Raw genomic sequence first — 23,415 nt, 5'->3', positions numbered from 1 at the left:
TATTCTACAAAGGAGCAATGAATGTGCGTGTGTGTGCGTTTATACCGATTTTTACAAGGTGATGGTGGCAATTAGTGAATTGGATTTGGGTGCCCACAAACATTCGGATTAAGGGCTCATTCACGTTAGCAGTTGAGCTGCCTTTTTTACCACCCAACAAACTCCACCCCCTTTACCTGCAGAGACGCGGCCGGGGGTGCACGCTTGCTGCGCCCATAATACTTTTTTTAACCACTTCTGGACCGGAAGGATTAAGGATTTGCCCCCTTAATGACCAGGCCATTTTTTTGCGATTGCAGTGCGTTAATTTAACTGACAATTGCGCAGTCGTGCGACGCTGTACCTAAATAAAATTGATGTCCTTTTTTTCCAACAAATCGAGATTTTTTTTTTGGTGGTATTTGATCACCTCTGCAATTTTTAGTTTTTGATTTTTTTGCACTATAAACAAAAAAAGAGCGACAATTCTGGAAAAAAAAAATATATATATATCATTTTTTTTCAAAATTGTAGCTCTTTTTTTGTTTATAGTGCAAAAAAAAATCAAAAACTAAAAATTGCACAGGCGATCAAATACCACAAAAAAAATATATATATATATATATACAGTGGGTACGAAAAGTATTCAGACCCCCCTTAAATTTTTCACTCTTTGTTATATTGCAGCCATTTGCTAAAATCATTTAAGTTCATTCTTCTTCCTCATGAATGTACACATAGCACCCCATACTGACAGAAAAACACAGAATTGTTGACATTGTTGCAGATTTATTAAAAAAGAAAAACTGAAATATCACATGGTCCTAAGTATTCAGACCCTTTGCTGTGACACTCATATATTTAACTCAGGTGCTTTCCATTTCTTCTGATCATCCTTGAGATGGTTCTACACCTTCATTTGAGTGCAGCTGTGTTTGATTATACTGATTGGACTTGATTAGGAAAGCCACACACCTGTCTATATAAGACCTTCCAGATCACAATGCATGTCAGAGCAAATGAGAATCATAAGGTCAAAGGAACTGCCTGAAGAGCTCAGAGACAGAATTGTGGCAAGGCACAGATCTGGCCAAGGTTACAAAAAGATTTCTGCTGCACTTAAGGTTCCTAAGAGCACAGTGGCCTCCATAATCCTCAAATGGAAGACGTTTGGGACGACCAGAACCCTTCCTAGAGCTGGCCTTCCGGCCAAACTGAGCTATCGGGGGAGAAGAGCCTTGGTGAGAGAGGTAAAGAAGAACCCAAAGATCACTGTGGCTGAGCTCCAGAGATGCAGTCAGGAGATGGGAGAAAGTTGTAGAAAGTCAACCATCACTGCAGCCCTCCACCAGTCGGGGCTTTATGGCAGAGTGGCCCGACGGAAGCCTCTCCTCAGTGTAAGACACATGAAAGCCCGCATGGAGTTTGCTAAAAAACACCTGAAGGACTCCAAGATGGTGAGAAATAAGATTCTCTGGTCTGATGAGACCAAAATAGAACTTTTTGGCCTTAATTCTAAGCGGTATGTGTGGAGAAAACCAGGCACTGCTCATCACCTGTCCAATACAGTCCCAACAGTGAAGCATGGTGGTGGCAGCATCATGCTGTGGGGGTGTTTTTCAGCTGCAGGGACAGGACGACTGGTTGCAATCGAGGGAAAGATGAATGCGGCCAAGTACAGGGATATCCTGGACAAAAACCTTCTCCAGAGTGCTCTGGACCTCAGACTGGGCCGAAGGTTTACCTTCCAACAAGACAATGACCCTAAGCACACAGCTAAAATAAGGAAGGAGTGGCTTCACAACAACTCCGTGACTGTTCTTGAATGGCCCAGCCAGAGCCCTGACTTAAACCCAATTGAGCATCTCTGGAGAGACCTAAAAATGGCTGTCCACCAACGTTTACCATCCAACCTGACAGAACTGGAGAGGATCTGCAAGGAGGAATGGCAGAGGATCCCCAAATCCAGGTGTGAAAGACTTGTTGCATCTTTCCCAAAAAGACTCCTGGCTGTATTAGATCAAAAGGGGGCTTCTACTAAATACTGAGCAAAGGGTCTGAATACTTAGGACCATGTGATATTTCAGTTTTCCTTTTTTAATAAATCTGCAACAATGTCAACAATTCTGTGTTTTTCTGTCAGTATGGGGTGCTATGTGTACATTCATGAGGAAGAAGAATGAACTTAAATGATTTTAGCAAATGGCTGCAATATAACAAAGAGTGAAAAATTTAAGGGGGTCTGAATACTTTTCGTACCCACTGTGTATATATATATATATATTTATTTATTTTTTTATTTATTTATTTTTTCGCTTTCTGCTATAAAACATTCCCAAAAAAATTTTTTTTTCATCATTTTAGGCCAATTTGTATTCTGCTACATATTTTTGGTAAAAAAAAAATCACAATAAGCGTATTTTGATTGGTTTGCGCAAAAGTTATCGCGTCTACAAACTACAGGAAAGATTTGTCATTTTTATTGTTTTTTTTTTTTTTTTACAAGTAATGGCGGCGATCTGCGTCTTTTTAGCGGGACTGCGACATTGCGGCGGACAGATCGGACCCCTAACTGACATTTTTGACACTTTTGGGGGGACCAGTGACATTACTACAGTACTCAGTGCTAAAAATATGCACTGTCACTGTAATAATGACACTGGCAGGGAAGGGGATAACACAGTGGTGATCAAGGGGTTAAATGTGAGCCTAGGGGGTGTTTTTGAACTGTGGGGGTGTGGCTTGTGAAATGATCATAGAGACCTGTGTTCCTATATAGAAGGATCACAGGCACTCTGTGTTCATTACAGAGAGAAGAACGGTCTGCTGGGTTTACAACAGCTGACCGTTGTTCTCTCTCAGCGGGGAGCAATCGCTGGTATCAGACGGCAATCGTGGCCACCATCTCCATGGATCAGCATCCCGGCTGCCTAGTGGGGGCGGGAGTGTGCCACTGGCGGTGCGCGCTCGCCCCCAGCACCGCTCCCACGAACCGACGCACCCATATGTCGATTCGCGCAGCCGAGCCAGCCTGCCGCAGTATATATGCGGCGGGTGGTCGGCAAGTGGTTAATGGCCGCGGCAGGAATGATACCTTCTGTCACTTCTGGCAGGCCTAGCGCCCACTGAGTGTGACCCGTTGGGCTTCTCCGCAAGCGCCCCACAACCGCGTGCAATGCGGTTACAGCGTGCTGGTGCAGGGTTCAAGGAGTTAAAGCAGGCAGTCACCACCTGTCAAATGCTCTCTGAAGAGCGATCGGAACGCCTGCTGAGCGCGATCCATTCAAGTGATTCGGGGTTCCCCGCTGACAGCTGAATGTGAACAAAAGAATTGCTGGCAATAAAAACTTGGAGTGCCCCCCCCCCCCCCCCATTTGGGTCTGGTATGAATTTTAAGGGTAATCCCATGCCAAAATGTGAAAAAAAAAATGGCATGGGAGTGTGCCCCCCTCCCCAAATCCATACTAGAACATTATCCAAGTATGCAACGACGAAGGGGGGGGGGAGAGAGCACTCGCCCCCAAACTTTGGTATGGGGGGACTCCCCCTCAAAGCATCTTGTTCCCATGTTGATGGGGACAAGAGCCTCTGACCCACAACCCTGGCCCCGTGTTTATGGGGGTCTGTGGGCAGGGGCTTATTGGTATCTGGAACCTTGATTGGTATCTTTTGATCTGACTTTGAGATGATTGAGACAATTCTTTGGCTCTGGAATGGTTGAAACCCCACTCCAAATGTATATTTTAAAAAAAAATAGTGTGCAGTACCCCCCCCCCCCCAATCCATACAAGGTCCTTTGGGTTTGGAATGAATCTTGAGGGGGGAACACCATGGCAAAATGTTAAAAAAAAAGTGTGGGGTCCCCCACAAAATCCATACCAGACCCTTATCCGTGCATGCAGCCCAGAAGGGCAGGAAAGGGGGGACGAGCGAGCGCCCCCCCTCCTTAACTATACCAAGCCACGTGCCCTCAACATGGAGGGGGTGGGCGCTTTGGGGTAGAGGGTCTCTGCCCCCCATTCCGAAGCACCATGTCCCTATATGGATAGGGCCTCTTCCCCACAATCCTGGCTGGTGGTTGTGGGGGTCTGCGGGCAGGGGACTTATCAGATTTTGGAAGAAAGGGGGCCCCCCGGATCCCGCCCCCCCCCCCCATGTGAATGAGTTGGGGTACATTGTACACCTACCCATTCACAAAAAAAAAAGCAGTGTAGTGTTAAAAAAAAACAAGAGACAAATCCTTTGTTAAAAATGAAGAATGTCCCCCGTCGTAGCCCCAACGTCAAGCACAATGTCTTCTTTCTCCTCTTCCTCCACTGATGTCTTCTCTCTCGGCTTCCTCCACCGATGTCTTCCTTCTCCGCTTCCTCCACCGATGTCTTCTCTCTCCGCTTCCTCCACCGATGTCTTCTCTCTCCGCTTCCTCCACCGATGTCTTCCTTCTCCGCTTCCTCCACCGGTGTCTTCCTTCTCCGCTTCCTCCACTGATGTCTTCTCTCTCCGCTTCTTCCACCGATGTCTTCTCTCTCCGCTTCCTCCACCGATGTCTTCCTTGTCCGCTTCCTCCACCGGTGTCTTCTTTCTCCGCTTCCTCCACCGATTTCTACTCTCTCCTCTTCCTCTACTGATTTCTACTCTCTCCGCTTCATCCACCGATTTCTTCTCTCTCCACTTCCTCCACCGATTTCTACTCTCTCCACTTCATCCACCGATTTCTTCTCTCTCCGCTTCCTCCACCGGTGTCTACTCTCTCCGCTTCATCCACCGATTTCTTCTCTCTCCACTTCCACCACCGATTTCTACTCTCTCCTCTTCCTCTACCGATTTCTACTCTCTCCTCTTCCTCTACTGATTTCTACTCTCTCCGCTTCCTCCACCGATGTCTTCTCTCTCCGCTTCATCCACCGATTTCTACTCTCTCCGCTTCCTCCATCGATTTCTACTCTCTTCGCTTTATCCACCGATTTCTTCTCTCTCCACTTCCTCCACCGATTTCTACTCTCTCCTCTTCCTCTACCGATTTCTACTCTCTCCTCTTCCTCTACTGATTTCTACTCTCTCCTCTTCCTCTACCGATTTCTACTCTCTCCTCTTCCTCTACTGATTTCTACTCTCTCCGCTTCCTCCACCGATTTCTTCTCTCTCCGCTTCATCCACAGATTTCGTCTCTCTCCGCTTCCTCCACCAATTTCTACTCTCTCCGCTTCCTCCACCATTGTCTTCTTTCTCTGCTTCCTATGCCAAAGTCTTCTTTCTCCGCTTCCTCCACCGATGTCTTCTTTCTCCTCCAAAGTCTCCTTTCTCCGCTTCCTTCGCCGATGTCTTCTTCCTCTGCCTCCACCACCGCCTCCAACCATTCTTCAGCTGACGCTGGCTCCCACCATTCTGTTAGCTCCAGTCTGACAGTTCCTAAATAGCTATTGGACATGGCCATCAGGTGGCGTCAACCTGAGACACTGCCCCCTTTTGACATCACAGATCCCCCCCTAACCCCGAAGCACCCCCCCCTATGTTGAGGGCATGTGGCCTGGTATGGTTCAGGAGGGGGGGGTGCTCGCTCAACCCCCCCCTTTCCTGATCTGCCGGGCTGCATGCTCAGATAAGGGTCTGGTATGGTCTTTGGGGGGGGTCCCACACCGTTTTTGATTTGATGTCACAGCACAAGTCGCATGTCACAAGTTGGATCAGTTAAGATGATGATCAGACTTGGATGGGACTTCCATTCAAATCAATGGGCTGAAACCGCACTCAAGTCAGATCAAATAGTTAAGAAACCTTTTTCCAAAGTTGGACTGACACAAGTCGGACCAGTTAAGACGGTTTCATAGATAGTCATTGATTTTGACATGTCATGTGTGCTCTCGAAGTTGGAGCATATATCAGACCAGTGTGACTCGGCCCTTACTCTGATTAGTGAATTGCTGCATTTTTCAAGGTATGTTTACTGGTGACAGGTGCTGCCTAATTGTGGCTGCTCTACATCACCACCTGTTGGCCATAACTGGTACTGTTATGCTGCAACTTGCTTCTCTTTTTTTGCGTCTGCCTTGAGGACAGGTGAAGCCCTCACAGCTAATCATGTGATTCCTTTCTGATTGGCAGGTTTGGCGTGGAGCCGCCTGGTTTGATAAAACTGGAAAAGGAGATTGAACAGGAAGAAACACTATCGACCCCGACACCGTCACCGTCCCCCTCCCCGACAAAGTCATCGTCTGGAAAAAAGAGCGCTGGGAAGCTATTAGATGACGCGGTAAATATATATTAGTGTATCGATTAAAAAAATACAATGACGAATAATCATCAGAAAAATAAGCTAAGAGGAGAAGGGGAAGAAGGAGTTAACTATAGCTGAGTAGGTTAATCTAAGGGTTAAATAGGAAACAAATGGAACAAACAAACAAAAACTTCTTTTTTTTTAACTTGTCAGATTGCTTTAAGTGACATCATATTCAGATAAAATCTCCTCCTTCTGATTTGTAGATGTAATAGTAAATAGAGTAAACACAAAAGTAACAATGTTAATTTGTATCTCCCTATATACCATCTGATCAATGTTTATAAACAATGTTACTTTGTATCGCTTTATCTCCTGTCTGATCAATGTTTATAAACAATGTTACTTTGTATCTATCTATCTATCTCCTGCTGATCAATGTTTATAAACAATGTTACTTTGTATCTCTCTATTTTCTGTCTGAACAATGTTTATAATCAATGTTACTTTGTATCTCCCATCTGAACAATGTTTATAAACAATGTTACATCGTATCGGTCTATCTCCAGTCTGATCAGTGTTTTTAAAAAGCGTTGCTTTTTATATCTCTATCTCCTGTCTGAACAATGTTTATAAACAATGTTACTTTGTATCTCTGCATCTCTTGTCTGAGCAATGTTTATAAACAATGTTACTTTGTATCTCTGCATCTCTTGTCTGAGCAATGTTTATAAACAATGTTACTTTGTATCTCTCTATCTCCTGTCTGAGCAATGTTTATAAACAATGTTACTTTGTATCTCTCTATCTCCTGTCTGATCAATGTTTATAAACAATGTTACTTTGTATCTCTCTATCTCCTGTCTGATCAATGTTTATAAACAATGTTACTTTGTATATCTCTATCTCCCGTCTGATCAATGTTTATAAACAATGTTACTTTGTATCTCTCTATCACCTGTCTGAGCACTGTTTATAAACAATGTTACTTTGTATCTTTCTATCTCCTGTCTGAGCAATGTTTATAAACAATGTTACTTTGTATCTTTCTATCTCCTGTCTGAGCAATGTTTATAAACAATGTTACTTTGTATCTCTCTATCTCCCGTCTGATCAATGTTTATAAACAATGTTATTTTGTATCTCTCTATCTCCCGTCTGATCAATGTTTATAAACACTGTCAGATGTCAGTTTTTTCTTTCTTTCTGACACAATATCTCCAGGCTGTCATTATGACAGTCAGGAATTGGCTGGTTAGCACACTGTAGGGTGAATATCCTCTGCAGTGATGGTGTTACATTGTATCACGCCCTGCACTGAGGCGTACACGGGAGTCCAGTGACTGGCAGGGGAGCCGAGCTGCATACAAAGTGTAAATGTAGACACCGGCGAGTGAAGCGCCCGGCTCCGGCTGTATTGTGATCCCTTTAGAGGTAAGTTCTCATATTTTGCCGGAAGACCCGCAGCCTAACGCCCCCCCCTCCCCCCTTTGTGTTTCAGGTGCAGCACATTTCTCAGGACCCTCCATGTAAATGCCCCAACAAATTCTGTGTGGAACGCCTCTCTCAGGGGAGGTATAAAGTGGGGGAGAAGATCCTCTTCATCAGGGTAAGTCTACTCTGCCTTAAAGGGGACCTGTCATAATAGAGATATGAGAACTACTATGGCTGACCGTACAGACCTCAGAGCTTCCATTTTACTTCTGCTTCTTTAAATTAAAGCAAGCATGTAGCCAGTGAAGTCTAAAATGCCAGTCAAAAAGCTGTCCTGGAGCTCCAGTCAGTGCTTTTGCCTAGGGCTAAAATGATGTCCTCAGTCTGCTGCAGGTAGGAGGAAGCATTTCCTCAGTTCCCCCCCTCAGTGATTACACTGCAACATTGTAACTTTGTAGCAAGTCACCAGGTGAGAGGCTGCAGCAAGGGGCTGATCTGTGTCAGACACCTACACAGGAAAACCTCAGTTGTGCTGCACATGCTGGAGTAAGAGCAATAATTCTAATTCATGATTGACTGATGATCTGCAGGTGATTTTAAAGCATGGAAAACAAAGGCCCAGGAGTGGCCGGTCCAAAAGGGTGCTGCCCCCCCTGGTTTGCATGCGGGGTGCCGGACTCATAGCTTTCTGGGGTTTTTTTTTTCAAGCACATGATTAGAGCCTGAGGCTTTAATTGGCTTGAAAAAGGTTGGGCTCTGGGCGCAGTGCCAACCCACTTGTGACACTAGCGAATGAGTATTCTCCTCCCAGCCAATCAGGACAGGAGGCGGGTCTATAGAAGACCGGGTTGCCCAGGAGAAGAAGTGGGGGAATTCGCAGCGCCGCGCCCCTGGAGGGGTGAGTGCGGACCTGGGGGGGGGGGATGTTTGCCACTGCAAAGGGCACCAAAGTTTGTTGCTGTCGTACGCAATTTGAAGGTTTGACAAGTTTGGTATCTATTTACTTGGCGCAACTTCGCCTTTTTTATTTTACCCAAAAATGGGGTCATTTATTTTATGTACCCCAAAATTAACTTTGGTGTATTTTTTTTTTCTTTTTAATTATAGACACTAATATTGTGTGACATAAATATCTGGTACCACCTCTATTATATTCTTCAGGGTCTCTGTTTTCTGAAACAAAAAAATATAATATATTTCATATTTTATTTTATTGATAATAATTTTATTTTAAATTTAAATAATATAAAATATATAAAAAAATAAAATTATATAATAATATGTAAGGAGGACATTGATGGGGACACCGAATGTAAGAAGGACTCTGACGTGGACTCTGATGTAAGGAGGACTCTGATGTAAGGGGGAACGCTGATGTAAAGGGGGACCCTGATGTAAGGGGGGACTCTGATGATGACGCTCCGAGCACTGCCAAGGGAATGGTGTATTTTTTTTTTTTTTTAAATGATAGACACTAATATTGTGTGACATAAATATCTGGTACCACCACTATTATATTCTTCAGGGTCTCTGCTTTCTGGAAAAAAATATAATATATTTAATATTTTATTTTATTGATAATAATTTTATTTTAAAAAATATATTAAAAAAATTATATAATATTATTTATATTTATATTTATTTATAAATATATTTATAATATTATATTTATAATAAAATATTATTTTATGTTAACTTTTTTTTCTTTTTATTATTTACATTTTAAATTCTATTTTTAATATTTTCTCTGATGTGGACTTTGATGTAAGTGGGGACTCTGATGGGGACCCTGAAATAAGGGGGGTTCTGATGTGGACCCTGATGTAACGGGGGGATATTGATGGGGATCCTGATGTAAGGAGGGCATTGATGGGGACACCGAATGTAAGAAGGACTCTGACGTGAACTCTGATGTAAGGGGGGACTCTGATGTAAGGGGGGACTCTGATGTAAGGGAGGACTCTGATGTAAGGGGGGACTCTGATGTGAGGGGGACTCTGATGTAAGGGGGGACTCTGATGATGACGCTCTGAGCACTGCCAAGGAAAGGGCATGGTGTATTTTTATTTTTATTTTTTAAATGATAGACACTAATATTGTGTGACATAAATATCTGGTACCACCACTATTATATTCTTCAGGGTCTCTGTTTTCTGAAAAAAAATATAATATATTTAATATTTTATTTTATTGATAATAATTTTATTTTGAATTTAAATAATATAAAATATATATAAAAAAAATTATATAATAATATTTATATTTATTTATAAATATATTTATAATATTATATTTATAATAAAACATATTTTATGTTAACTTTTTTTATTATTTACATTTTTAAATTCTATTTTTTAATATTTTCTCTGATGTGGACTTTGATGTAAGTGGGGACTCTGATGGGGACCCTGAAATAAGGAGGGTTCTGATGTGGACCCTGATGTAATGGGGGATATTGATGGGGACCCTGATGTAAGGAGGGCATTGATGGGGACACCGAATGTAAGAAGGACTCTGACGTGGACTCTGATGTAAGGGAGGACTCTGATGTAAGGGGGGACTCTGATGTAAGGGGGGACTCTGATGATGACGCTCCGAGCACTGCCAAGGGAAGGGCATGCTGTATTTTTTTTTTTTTAAAAGATAGACACTAATATTGTGTGACATAAATATCTGGTACCACCACTATTATATTCTTCAGGGTTTCTGCTTTCTGGAAAAAAATATAATATATTTAATATTTTATTTTATTGATAATAATTTTATTTTAAATTTAAATAATATAAAATATATAAAAAAATAAAATTATATAATAATATTTATATTTATTTATAAATATATTTATAATATTATATTTATAATAAAATAATATTTTATGTTAACTTTTTTTTCTTTTTATTATTTACATTTTAAATTCTATTTTTAATATTTTCTCTGATGTGGACTATGATGTAAGTGGGGACTCTGATGGGGACCCTGAAATAAGGGGGTTCTGATGTGGACCCTGATGTAACGGGGGGATATTGATGGGGATCCTGATGTAAGGAGGGCATTGATGGGGACACCGAATGTAAGAAGGACTCTGACGTGGACTCTGATGTAAGGGGGGACTCTGATGTAAGGGGGGACTCTGATGTAAGGGAGGACTCTGATGTAAGGGGGGACTCTGATGTGAGGGGGACTCTGATGTAAGGGGGGACTCTGATGATGACGCTCTGAGCACTGCCAAGGAAAGGGCATGGTGTATTTTTATTTTTATTTTTTAAATGATAGACACTAATATTGTGTGACATAAATATCTGGTACCACCACTATTATATTCTTCAGGGTCTCTGTTTTCTGAAAAAAAATATAATATATTTAATATTTTATTTTATTGATAATAATTTTATTTTGAATTTAAATAATATAAAATATATATAAAAAAAAATTATATAATAATATTTATATTTATTTATAAATATATTTATAATATTATATTTATAATAAAACATATTTTATGTTAACTTTTTTTATTATTTACATTTTTAAATTCTATTTTTTAATATTTTCTCTGATGTGGACTTTGATGTAAGTGGGGACTCTGATGGGGACCCTGAAATAAGGAGGGTTCTGATGTGGACCCTGATGTAATGGGGGATATTGATGGGGACCCTGATGTAAGGAGGGCATTGATGGGGACACCGAATGTAAGAAGGACTCTGACGTGGACTCTGATGTAAGGGAGGACTCTGATGTAAGGGGGGACTCTGATGTAAGGGGGGACTCTGATGATGACGCTCCGAGCACTGCCAAGGGAAGGGCATGCTGTATTTTTTTTTTTTTAAAAGATAGACACTAATATTGTGTGACATAAATATCTGGTACCACCACTATTATATTCTTCAGGGTTTCTGCTTTCTGGAAAAAAATATAATATATTTAATATTTTATTTTATTGATAATAATTTTATTTTAAATTTAAATAATATAAAATATATAAAAAAATAAAATTATATAATAATATTTATATTTATTTATAAATATATTTATAATATTATATTTATAATAAAAAATATTTTATGTTAACTTTTTTTTTTTTTTAATTATTTACTATTTTAAATTCTATTTTTTAATATTTTCTCTGATGTGGACTTTGATGTAAGTGGGGACTCTGATGGGGACCCTGAAATAAGGAGGGTTCTTAAAGGGGTAAAGCTTCTAATGAGATGAATGTAGGAAGGTCTCTCCCATAGAAGGACACATACAGGTGATCGGTACACTCACACATTAGAAACAATAAATTCCTCCTTCGATGTGAGAACGAATGTCCCCGGAGATTTCTAATTTATTTTCCTATTAATTATTCAGCAGGAAAAGCAGCGTTTGATTTTTAGCCGGAGCTCAGCGGACGGCGTTGGGAAATCGATGCTCGTTGGCGCGCGCAGCGAGGACGCGCCGGGGGTTTTCAGGAACGAGGTGGCCGGTCCTACCAGAGCGACTTCCAACCGCTAACTCAACTTGACGGACGGGGCGTAATCCGGTTGCCTTGGCAACAGAGCCGGGATCTCTCTTTGGGGATTTGCAGGCAGCAGAGGCTTTAGCAGTGAGTGATGTGCGCAGCGCGGATTGATGTCTGTTTAGTACATTAGCACGCTATAAATCGCCGCGACGCTTCGCCCCGAGGCCGCCCTGCGAAAATTAAACACGCACCTCGTTTATGATATAAGTCCGTATGATTGCAGCCCGCCAACGCCTGCATTGCACTTCCCCCCATAATGCATTGAGAGCGCCCGCTTTCATTTCTCATTGCTATTCAGGTTGCTGCATCCATCTGGCTATACCTGTAGAGCTGAAGTTTATTCTGTTTATATTTTGTCTTCTCTTTTCTGTTTTTATTACATACCATATTTAAGGACAAGTGACATCATCACTGCGTCTCTGTGCTTCTCTATACATTGCAGGTAGATCATGGCTGGTTGGAGGGGCCAGCAGGGTGCTGTACATACTGCCAAGGGAAGGGCGAAATCCCCGCTGACACCAGCTCCGCTCCGAGCTCTACAGAGGGAGGGGCCACTGAGGTCAGCCCCGCTCTGAGCACTGCCAAGGAAAGGCCGAGAACCCCGCTGACGTCGGCCCCACTCCGAGCACTGCAGAGGGAGGGGCCGTTGAGGTCAGCCCCACTCCGAGCACTGCATAGGGAGGAGTCACTGAGGTCAGCCCCGCTCCCAGCACTGCAGAGGTAGGGGCACCTACAATGGGCATGGGAGCATCAGAACTGTACCACAGAGCAATGGAAGAGGGTTGAAAATGGTTTGAGGAACCCAAAAATTAGTTTAACCACTTAAGCCCCGGAAGATTTTACCCCCATTCCGACCAGGGTTTTTTTTGCGATTCGGCACTGCGTGAATTTAACGGACAATTGTGCGGTCGTGCGACACTGTACCTAAACGAATTTGACGTCCTTTTTTTCCCACAAACAGAGCTTTCTTTTGGTGGTATTTGATCACCTGTGTGATTTTTACTTTTTGCGCTATAAACAAAAAAGAGCATAAATTTTGCAAAAATAACAATTTTTTTCACATTTTTTTATATGAAATACCCCCCCAAAAAATGTAAAAATCTAAATTTTTTTAACATTTTTGGCCAATTTGTTTTATGCTACCTATGTTTGGTAAAAAAAAATCGCAAAAAGCGTATTTTTATTGGTTTGCGCAAAAGTTATCGTGTTTACTAACTAAGGGAAAGATTTTTGTCATTTTTGGTGGTTTTTTTTTAACGACTAATGGCGGCGATCTGCAATTTTTTTTTGCGGGACTGCGACATTGCGGTGGACAGATCGGACCCCTGACTGACATTTTTGACACTTTTGGGGTACCAGTGACATTTCTACAGTAATCAGTGCTATACATATGCACTGTCAATGCAAAATGACACTGGCAGGGAAGGGGTTAACTTTATTGGGGAAGGAGGGGTTAAGTGTGTCCTAGGGGTGTGCTTCTTACTGTGATTGGACATGGCTACTGGTGTAGGAACAGTGATCAACGGTCCTACATAGTAGAACCGTATGATCACTATTCATACACAGGGGAGAATGACAGGCGGCTTGTTTACATTAGCCGCCTGCCTTTCTCCCTTCACGGCGGACGATCGCCGAGTGACCGGCGGACATTGGGTCCGCCAGTCACACGCACGGACTTCCCAGGGAACGAGTCGGGGCGGGAGCGCGCCTCCACGGGTGCGCGCTCGCCTGCTATTGGCTCACAAGGAAGTGACAGGCTAGTGACGTATCGGTACGTCACTTTGCCTGGCCGGGGCTGACCGCCGCAGTATATGTACTTGCGGCGGTCGGCAACCGGTTAAGCTGTTGACTTGGCCTCCAAATTCACCAGATCTCAATCCAATCTGTGGGATATGCTAGAAATCCAATCCATGGAGGCCCCACCTCTCAACTTACAGGATTTAAAGGACAGAGGTCCAGTGGAGTCCATGCCTCGAAGGGTTATGGTGGGTGGTCATAATGGTATGGCTTATGGTAGACTCTGGAAGCCCCCCTTTATAATTAGAGGGTAACTAGATATCTGCCACTTCCCAGGGAAATAAGTACAGCGTACCCCTTACCTATTCCCACAAAGAGTTAAAAAGTACAGCCAACGCCAGTTTGGCCACCATGGACTTCAGTGGTGTTCAGATTCGGCTAAATTGCCAGTGAATTGGACTCAGACAAGTCCATACAATCCCTGTGCAGCTATGGCAGGAACCCCCTACACACTGAACCGGTCACAGCCTCTGCTGGCCGGGAATCATCGCTCCCTTCCTGCGAGTTCCGGGAGAAAGAACCTTCAAAATAACAAAGTAACAATTTTCCATAAAATCCGATATTTCTCGGAATCTGCAGTATGCACGGCTCTCGCCGTCCTCTGCGACCTCCTCTCAGCCATCTTGGCAGTCCGATCCGCTGGCTCTGACCTGGAACTTTGATATTTAATTAAAACACGCGGACAGCTCACCGCCAAGGGGGAGGGCCCCCGAATTCATCACCTTAACGGCCTCTGCCGACCTTTGCTGGTATTAAACCTTTGTGCTTTTTTTTTCTGAAACTGCAATTGTCATCTGGTGGGCTCATCTAAAAAAAGATTGTCAGCGTCCTGCTGTGTGTAGACAGATCCATGAAGAGCTCTGCAATGTGAGAGGTAAAATGACACAAAACTGAGAAAAATCCTATGTGCTTCTACCTTATAGAGCTACAAGATTAAAGGTGAACTTCAGACTCAAAAACTTTCATTCAAATACTTTCCCTGAATAGCCAAAAGGGATATAAATCCACTTTGTGAGCACCAAATGCCTCTGCGATCCCAGATGTTGCCTTGTAAAAGTGGAAGTGACATCATCACTCTGTTGTACATAGAGCTGTGGGAGGGGCCCAACAGACCCCATCCACTGCATGCTGCCTGCAAAAAACTACAGGAGGGGGCGGAGACAAGACCAGCCACCCTGCAAAAGGAGAGAGAGAGAGCAGAGCTGTGGAAGGGGCCCAGCAGGCTCCACCCACTGTAGAAAACTACAGGAGGGGGCGGAGACAAGACCAGTCCCCTATTTATAAGGAGAGAGAGCAGAGTTGTGGGAGGGGCCCAGCAGCCTCCACCCACTGCAGAAAACTACAGGGGGGCGGAGACAAGACCAGTCACCCTGCACTAGGAGAGAGAGCAGAGCTGTGGGAGGGGCCCAGCAGCCTCCACCCCCTGCAGAAAACTACAGGAGGGGCGGAGACAAGACCAGTCCCCCATTTACAAGGAGAGAGAGCAGAGTTGTGGGAGGGGCCCAGCAGCCTCCACCCACTGCAGGAAACTACAGGGGGGCGGAGACAAGAACAGTCCCCCATTTACAAGGAGAGAGAGCAGAGCTGTGGAAGGGGCCCAGAAGGCCCCACCCACTACAGAGAACTACAGGAGGGGACGGAGACAAGACCAGTCCCCCATTTACAAGGAGAGAGAACAGAGTTGTGGGAGGGGCCCAGCAGGCTCCACCCACTGCAGAAAACTACAGGAAGGGGCGAAGACAAGACCAGTCACCCTGCACAAGGAGAGAGAGCAGAGCTGTGGAAGGGGCCCAGAAGGCTCCACCCGCTACAGAGAACTACAGAAGGAGCGGAGACAAGACCAGTTCCCCATTTACAAGGAGAAAGAGCAGAGTTGTGGGAGGGACCTAGCAGGCTCCACCCACTGCAGAAAACTACAGAAGGGGGTGGAGACAAGACCAGCCCCCCATTTACAAGGAGAGAGAGCAGAGTTGTGGGAGGGACCTAGCAGGCTCCACCCACTGCAGAAAACTACAGGAGGGGGCGAAGACAAGACCAGTCCCCCATTTACAAGGAGAGAGAGCAGAGTTGTGGGAGGAACCTAGAAGGCTCCACCCACTACAGAAAACTACAGGAGGGGCGGACACAAGACCAGTCACCCTGCACAAGGAGAGAGAGTAGAGCTGTGGGAGGGGCCCAGCAGGCTCCACCCACTGCAGAAAACTAAGGGAGGCGCAGAGACAAGACCAGTCCCCTTGCACAAGGATAATGAGAGCAGAGCAGTGGGAGGGACGCAACAGGCTCCACCCACTAGAGGCTGCCTGCAGAAAACTACAGGAGGGCGGCAGAGACAAGACCAGTCCCCCTGGACAGGGAGAGAGAGCAGCAGTGGGCTGTCTTTATTACAGGAAGTCTCATGCTGGTTTACTGCACAAATCTGGAGGAAATACACAAAGCTCACCGAGATTCAAGAAGAAGACACATGATGAATTTATTTACTTGCCTCTGAACTTGCTACTTATTGTGACCGCCCTAGCATAGCCCCCTTCCGTTCTCCATATAAACAAGACCCCACACCTCTTCCAATCATTTCTTCTAGAATTAATTTTTTCTATAATATGACAAAACATTGCAGTGCCAGCCCCCCCACCCCCCAGGCCATTTGTTAGACAATCCCATGCTTATTAGCCTAAACATTTACCAGAACAGTTTAGCATGTGACTTCCACTGAGGTCAATGTGGTTCAGATTCGGAACCTGCGAACTCCAGTAATGTTCTATGAACGTGCATCAAACTGAGCCCAGGTACACTGGTATCTTCCTTAGTTGTGAAGGTACTTGGCCAACCTCTGAGGGACCATATGCAGACTTTACAAGAGCTTATAGTTGGCTTCCCTCAAGGAAGCCCAGCCTCTACCTATTGGCAGCTCAACAAATGATGACTCTGTGTCTTAGTTCAGTCTATGTCGGCCTTTCTCATCCTTTTACACCAAAGGAAACCTTGAAATAAATTTCAGGTCTTGAGTGAACCCCTGCTAAGGGTCAGTGGGAAAAATGCCCCCTACATTGGTGGTCAGAATACCACCCTTAGCAGCAGATAAAAAGATCATTGGTGTCATAATGATGACTCTGCCAAGTGGTTTTGGCCCCAGAACTATGCAGGCACCAGTAAAGGAAGGTCAATCAATCACAGCTCAAGAAACCCCTAGCCACCTCTGGAGGAACCTTTTTAAGAACGGCTTCTCTATTCAGTGAGTGGAGATGTGGTAAAGTGAGCGGCACCTGATGGTGCAGTAATGAGATTATGAGGGCTCGGTCCTGAAGCCGCACTGAATTATGGCGTAAAACAGAACTGTTTAACATTTGACTTCCATTGAGTTCTCTTGGGTTTGGATTTGGCACCTGAACTCCAGTAATGTTCTATGAACCTGCCTCAAACTGAATCCAGGTATATTCGGCTTATCATTATCGTGACGGTACTTGGCCAACCACTGAGGAAGCATATACCATTGTGATAGGAACTCATAGTTGGCTTCCACCTCTATAGATGATGACACAGAGTCTTAGTTCAGTCTATGCCGGCCTGTCTTCTCAACCTTTTACTCCAGAAGAACCCTTAAAATAAATTTAAGTTCTTGAGGGAACCCCTGCTAAAAGTAGTTTATTAAGGCTCAGGTGAAAAAATGCCCCCTAAATTGGTGGTCAGTGGGAAAAATGCCCCTTAATTTGATGGTCAGTGGAAAAAATACCCCCTACATTTGTGGTCAGCTAGGAAAATGCCCCCTACGTGCGTGGTCAGAATACCACCCTTAACAAGAGATATATAAAGATCATCGGTGTCATGCCGATGACTCTGCCAAGTGGTTTTGACCCCAGAACTATGCAGGCACCAGTAAAGGAAGCTCAATCGGCCACTGCTCAAGGAGCCTCTAAGGGACCATATACCATTGTGATAGGAGCTTATAGTTGGCTTCCACCCCTATAGATTATGACACCGAGTCTTAGTTCAGACTATGATGGCCTTTCTCAACCTTTTTACCCCAGAAGAATCCTTGAAATAAATTTAAGGTCTTGAGGGAACCCCTGCTAAAAGTAGTTTATTGAGGCTCAGGTAGAAAAATGCCTCCTACATTGGTGGTCAGTGGGAAAAATGCCCCTTACGTTGATGGTCAGTAGAAAAATGTCCCCTACATTGGTGGTCAGTTGGAAAAATGCCCCTTACGTTGATGGTCAGTTGAAAAATGTCCCCTACATTGGTGGTCAGTTGGAAAAATGCCCCCACATTCGTGATCAGATTACCACCCTTCACAAAAGATATAAAGATGATTGGTCTCATTCCGATGACTCTGCCAAGTAGATTTGCCCCCAGAACTATACAGGCACCAGTAAAGGGAGGTCAATCAGCCACTGCTCAAGGAGCCTCTGAGGGACTATATACCATCATGATAGGAGCTTATAGTTGGCTTCCACCCCTATAGATGATGACACCGAGTCTTAGTTCAGACTATGCCGGCCTTTCTCAACCTTTTACCCCAGAAGAATCCTTGAAATAAATTTCAGGTCTTGAGGGAACCCCTGCTAAAAGTAGTGTATTGAGGCTCAGGTAGAAAAATGCCCCCTACTTTAGTGGTCAATGGGAAAAATGCCCCCTACATTGTCAGTCAGGTGAAAAAATGCCCCCTACATTGGTGGTCAGTGGGAAAAATGCCCCCTACATTGGTGGTCAGCTAGAAAAATGCCCCCTACATGCGTGATCAGAATACCACCCTTAACAAGAGCTATAAAGATCATCGAAGCTATTCCGATGACTCTGCCAAGTGGTTTTGGCCCCAGAACTATGCAGGCACCAGTAAAGGAAGGTCAATCAGCCACTGCTCAAGGAGCCTCTGAGGGACTATATACCATCGTGATAGGAGCCTATAGTTGGCTTCCACCCCTATAGATTATGACACCGAGTCTTAGTTCAGACTATGATGGCCTTTCTCAACCTTTTACCCCAGAAGAATCTTTGAAATAAATTTAAGGTCTTGAGGGAACCCCTGCTAAAAGTACGTTATTGAGGCTCAGGTCGAAAAATGCCCCCTACATTGGTGGTCAGTGGGAAAAATGTCCCTTACGTTGATGGTCAGTTGAAAAATGTCCCCTACATTAGTGGTCAGTTGGAAAAATGCCCCCTACATTAGTGGTCAGATTACCACCCTTGTAAAGATGATTGGTGTCATGCCGATGACTCTGCCAAGTAGATTTGGCCCCAGAACTATGCAGGCACCAGTAAAGCAAGGTCAATCAGCCACTGCTCAAGGAGCTTCTGAGGGACCATATACCATTGTGATAGGAGCCTATAGTTGGCTTTCACCCCTATAGATGATGACACAGAGTCTTAGTTCAGACTATGCCGGCCTTTCTCAACCTTTTACCCCAGAAGAATCCTTGAAATAAATTTCAGGTCTTGAGGGAACCCCTGCTAAAAGTAGTGTATTCAGGCTCAGGTAGAAAAATGCCGCCTACGTTCGTGGTCAATGGGAAAAATGCCCCCTACATTGGTGGTCAGTGGGAAAAATACCCCCTACATTGGTGGTCAGTGGAAAAAATGCCCCCTACATTGGTGGTCATTGGGAAAAATGCCCCCTACATTGGGAGTCAGTGGGAAAAATGTCCACTACATTGGTAGTTAGAATGCCAACCTTTACAACAGATAAAAAGATCATTGGTGTCATGACGAAGACTCTGCCAAGTAGTGTTGGCCCCAGAACCATGCAGGCACCAGTAAACGAAGGTCAATCAGCTCAAGTAACCCCTAACCACCTCTGGAGGAACCCTGGTTGAGAACGGCTGCTGTAGGCAGTGAGTGGAGATACGGCAAAGTGCGCGGCACCCGATGGTGCAGTAATGAGATTATGACGGCTCGGTCCTGAAGCCGCACTGAATTACAGTGTAATCGCCTCTGAGTGTTCTCCAATACGTCTGTATCATCTCCTCGATGTGACACCGTCTTATTAAGGGTTGGCGGCTCCCAATCTGTAATATCGTGCCCCCATTCATCACGACAGCTTCAGGAAGGCAGATTGGTGTCTGCGGCCTCTGCAGGATAAGTGATTACAGGGATAAGACGATTGAGGCGGAGAGCATGCCGGGCTGATCGGGGAGATAGGAACACAGACGGGGCTATTATCTGGTCTTATGTTTGTTCAATGGGAAGATGGTGAGACAAAGAGCAACTCACAGCAATACATCCTTCGACCCGGGGACAGTGATGTCTACATTACCCACAATGCATGGGTGACAGGGGGATCCCACATACACAGTTTTATTTCTATATGTACTGTATCATTTAAAGTGAACATTAGGGAGATGCTACATAGTTTCACTTTGTTACTCGAACTGACTTACTCTGACTTTATGGCTAAGATTCACCAAGTGAGAGTCCTTACTGATCAATGAGACTCTCACTGCAGAGTTGAATGGTACTTATAGGGGGAAGGGTGTAAAGGAAATGGGGTGCAGGGGATGTAGAAGGAAGGTGATGCAGGGGGTGTAGAGGAAAGGGGGTGCAGGGATGTAGAGGAAAAAGGGTGTAGGTGATGTAGTGGAAATAAGGTGAATGGGGCTGTAGAGTAAAGAGGATGCAGGGGATTCAGAGGGAAGGAAGTACAGGGGATGTAGAGGAAAAGTTGTGCAGGAGATGTAGAGAGAAGGAAGTGCAGGAGAAGTAGAGTAAAGGGGGTGTAGGGGATGTAGAGGAAAAGGGGTACAGGACATAAAGAATAGGGGGTGCAGGAAATGTAAAGGAAAGAGGGTGGAGGGGATGTAAGGGATGTTGAGGAAAAGGGGTGCAGGGGATGTAGAGGGAAGGAAAGGGTGCAGGGGATGTAAAGGGAAGGAAAGGGTGCAGGAAATGTAGAGGGAAGGTGGTAGAGGGGATGTAGAGGAAAGGGGGTGCAAAGGTTGTAGAGAAAAATGATTGCAGGGGATGTAGAGGAAAGGGGTGCAGGGGATGTAGAGGGATGTAGAGGGAAAAAAGTGCAGGGAAAAGAGGAAAGGAGGTGCGGGGGATGTAGAAGAAAGAGGGTACAGGGAGTGTAGAGGGAAGGTGGTGCAGAGGATGTAGAGGGAAGGAGGTTCAAGGGATGTAGTGGAAAGGGGGGGGGGTGCAGGGGAAGTAGAAGGAAGGAGGGACAGGGATAATAGAGGAAAGAGGGTGCAGGGGATGTAGAGGAAAAGGGGTACATGGGATGTAGAGAAAAGGGGGTGCAGGGGATGTAGAGGAAAGGGGAAGCAGGGGATGTAGAGGAAAAGGGGTGCATGGGATGTAGAGGAAAGAGGGTGCAGATATGTAAAGTAAAAGGGGTTCAGGGGATGTAGCGGAAGGGGTGCAGGAAATGAAGAGGGTGGGGGGGGGGGTGTAGAGGGAAGTGGGCGAGGCGATGTAGAGGAAAGGGAATAGAGGGGATGTAGAGAAAAGAGGGAGCAGGGGATGTAGAGGGAAGGGGTGCATGGGGATATAGAGGGAAAGAAGTGCAGGGGATGTAGAGGAAAGGGGGTGCAGAAGGGAGAAGTAGGTGCAGGGGTGTAGAGGTGGGGGGGGGGTGCAGGATAGGTACAGGATATGTAGAGAAAATGAAGTGCAAGATGTGTAGGGGTGGGTGGTGCAGGGGATGTAGAGGAAAGGGGGAGCAGGGGATGTAGAGGGAATGAGGTGCAGGGGATGTATAGAAAAGGGGGTGCAGGGGATGATGAGGAAAGGGGGAGACGGGGATGTAGAGGAAAGGAGGTTGGGGGGTAGCATTGGAAAAAAGGGGATGTAGAGAGAAAAAGATGTAGAGAATGTAGTGGGGGTGGAGGACAGGTGCAGGATATGTAGAGAAAATGGGGTGCATGATGTGTAGGGGTGCACGGTGCAGGGGATATAGATGGAAGAAGGCATAGATGATGTAGGGGGAGGGCATCCAAGGGGCTGTAGAGAAAAGTTAGTGCAGAAGATGAAGGGAGAAGGGGTTGCATGTAGTGAGAAGGAGGTGATGCAGAAGATGAGAAAGTGGCGGGGGTGTGTGTGGGGGTTGTAGGAGTGGGAAGGGGTGCAGGTAATGTAGCTCAGAAAACATGAAGCCACCCCTCTTTCCCCTTCTTTGGTACTTAGTTGGTCTCCATATAAAGTAGACCCCCCCACACACACACCACTTCCAGTAATATATTCTACCATTATTTTTTCCTATAATATGAAGCAAGAGGCGGAGCCTGTACAAAATGACATCATCATTCAGGTGTGCCATGGATGATATCTAAATTCACACTTCATAATAAAGGGAACCTGTCAGGCTGACAAGGAAGGCGAGAACTCTCACTTAAAAATGAGGAGCGTGGAGCTGTGGGATTTGGGGATTTGTGTGGCCCAGGGGCCATTTGACATTTCTAATTATTCATACAGAAGTAAAAAAAAAAAATAAAAAATTGCTAGCCCTTTAGCCAAAATCTATGCATTGTCTTTGAAATGGACATGTGAGATCTACTTAGAGCAAACCTGCCATCTGCTGGAGGGTTGAGGGACTGCTGCTCTGATCCTTTAAAGCAGAGGATTGTGGAATGACATGAGATAGGAAAGATATTAAAATGATTGATGATTTCATATACAAGACTCCTGATTTCCTGATAAAAAAAAAAAATCAACTTTCTTTTTTTCTTCTTAAACCATTCTTACCCGCTTGTGTTTTGTAAATATTACATCAAAACCTGTACTGAGAGAAATGCAGAGACTGCCTTTGGTGACCTGCTTCACCGAGACGGATGGATAAGATTGAGGACTTGGGGGAGAATATTGATGGTGGGTCCTCAATCGTATCCTCGAAGTCCCCTCTTGTTGGCAAGGAAATATGAGAACCGCCCCTTCGGCGTACAAAACTGTCACACGCCCTAAAACGTTGACCTGTCACGGCCGCCCGTCTCACGTTTTACTGATAAAACCCCGACTTGTAGCCAAATGTTACTCATTAACCTTTTGCCTGCCGGACACTTTCACCCCCTTCTTGCCCAGGCCAATTTTTAGCTTTCAGCGCTCTCACATTTTGAATGACAATTACTCAGTCGTGCAACACGGTACCCATATAAAATTTGTATCATTTTATTCACACAAATAGAGCTTTCTTTTGGTGGTATTTACTCACCACTGGGGTTTTTATTATTTGCTAAATAAACAATAAACAAAGATTGAAGAATTTGAAAAAAAAAAAACTTTTATATAGTTTGTTATAAAATGTTGGAAGTGGGTAATTGTTTTCTTTCACTGATGGGCACTGACAGGCTGCACTAATGTGCGCTATAGAGGCAGCACCGATGGGCACTGTTAAGACAGCACTGATGTGCGCTGATGAGGAGGCACTGGTGGGCACTCATGAGGCTACACTGATAGGCAGCATTATTGGGCACTAATGAGGAGGCACTGGTGGGCACTGATGAGGCTATACTGATAGGCGGCACTGATGAGACTGCACTGGTGGGCACTGATGAGGATGCACTGA

The 23,415-nt window shown here is 44.7% G+C and overlaps 1 protein-coding gene across 3 annotated transcripts in view; it reads left to right on the top strand.

The window, feature by feature from the left end:
* Window positions 1–23,415, top strand: part of GAS2 (growth arrest specific 2) — a 136,582-nt gene that overhangs the window by 100,307 nt on the left and 12,860 nt on the right. For all 3 annotated transcript variants that reach the window (XM_082270297.1, XM_082270298.1, XM_082270296.1), the window contains exons 6-7: window positions 6,082–6,229; window positions 7,695–7,802. In XM_082270297.1, coding sequence (XP_082126423.1) covers window positions 6,082–6,229; window positions 7,695–7,802 — 256 coding nt within the window. The remainder of the gene's footprint in view (window positions 1–6,081; window positions 6,230–7,694; window positions 7,803–23,415) is intronic.

Source organism: Pelophylax lessonae (assembly GCF_965119305.1).
Source record: "Pelophylax lessonae genome assembly, chromosome: 10".
In the NCBI taxonomy this organism is placed as follows: Eukaryota; Metazoa; Chordata; class Amphibia; order Anura; family Ranidae; genus Pelophylax; species Pelophylax lessonae.
This window is presented reverse-complemented; position numbering and strand designations above follow the sequence as displayed.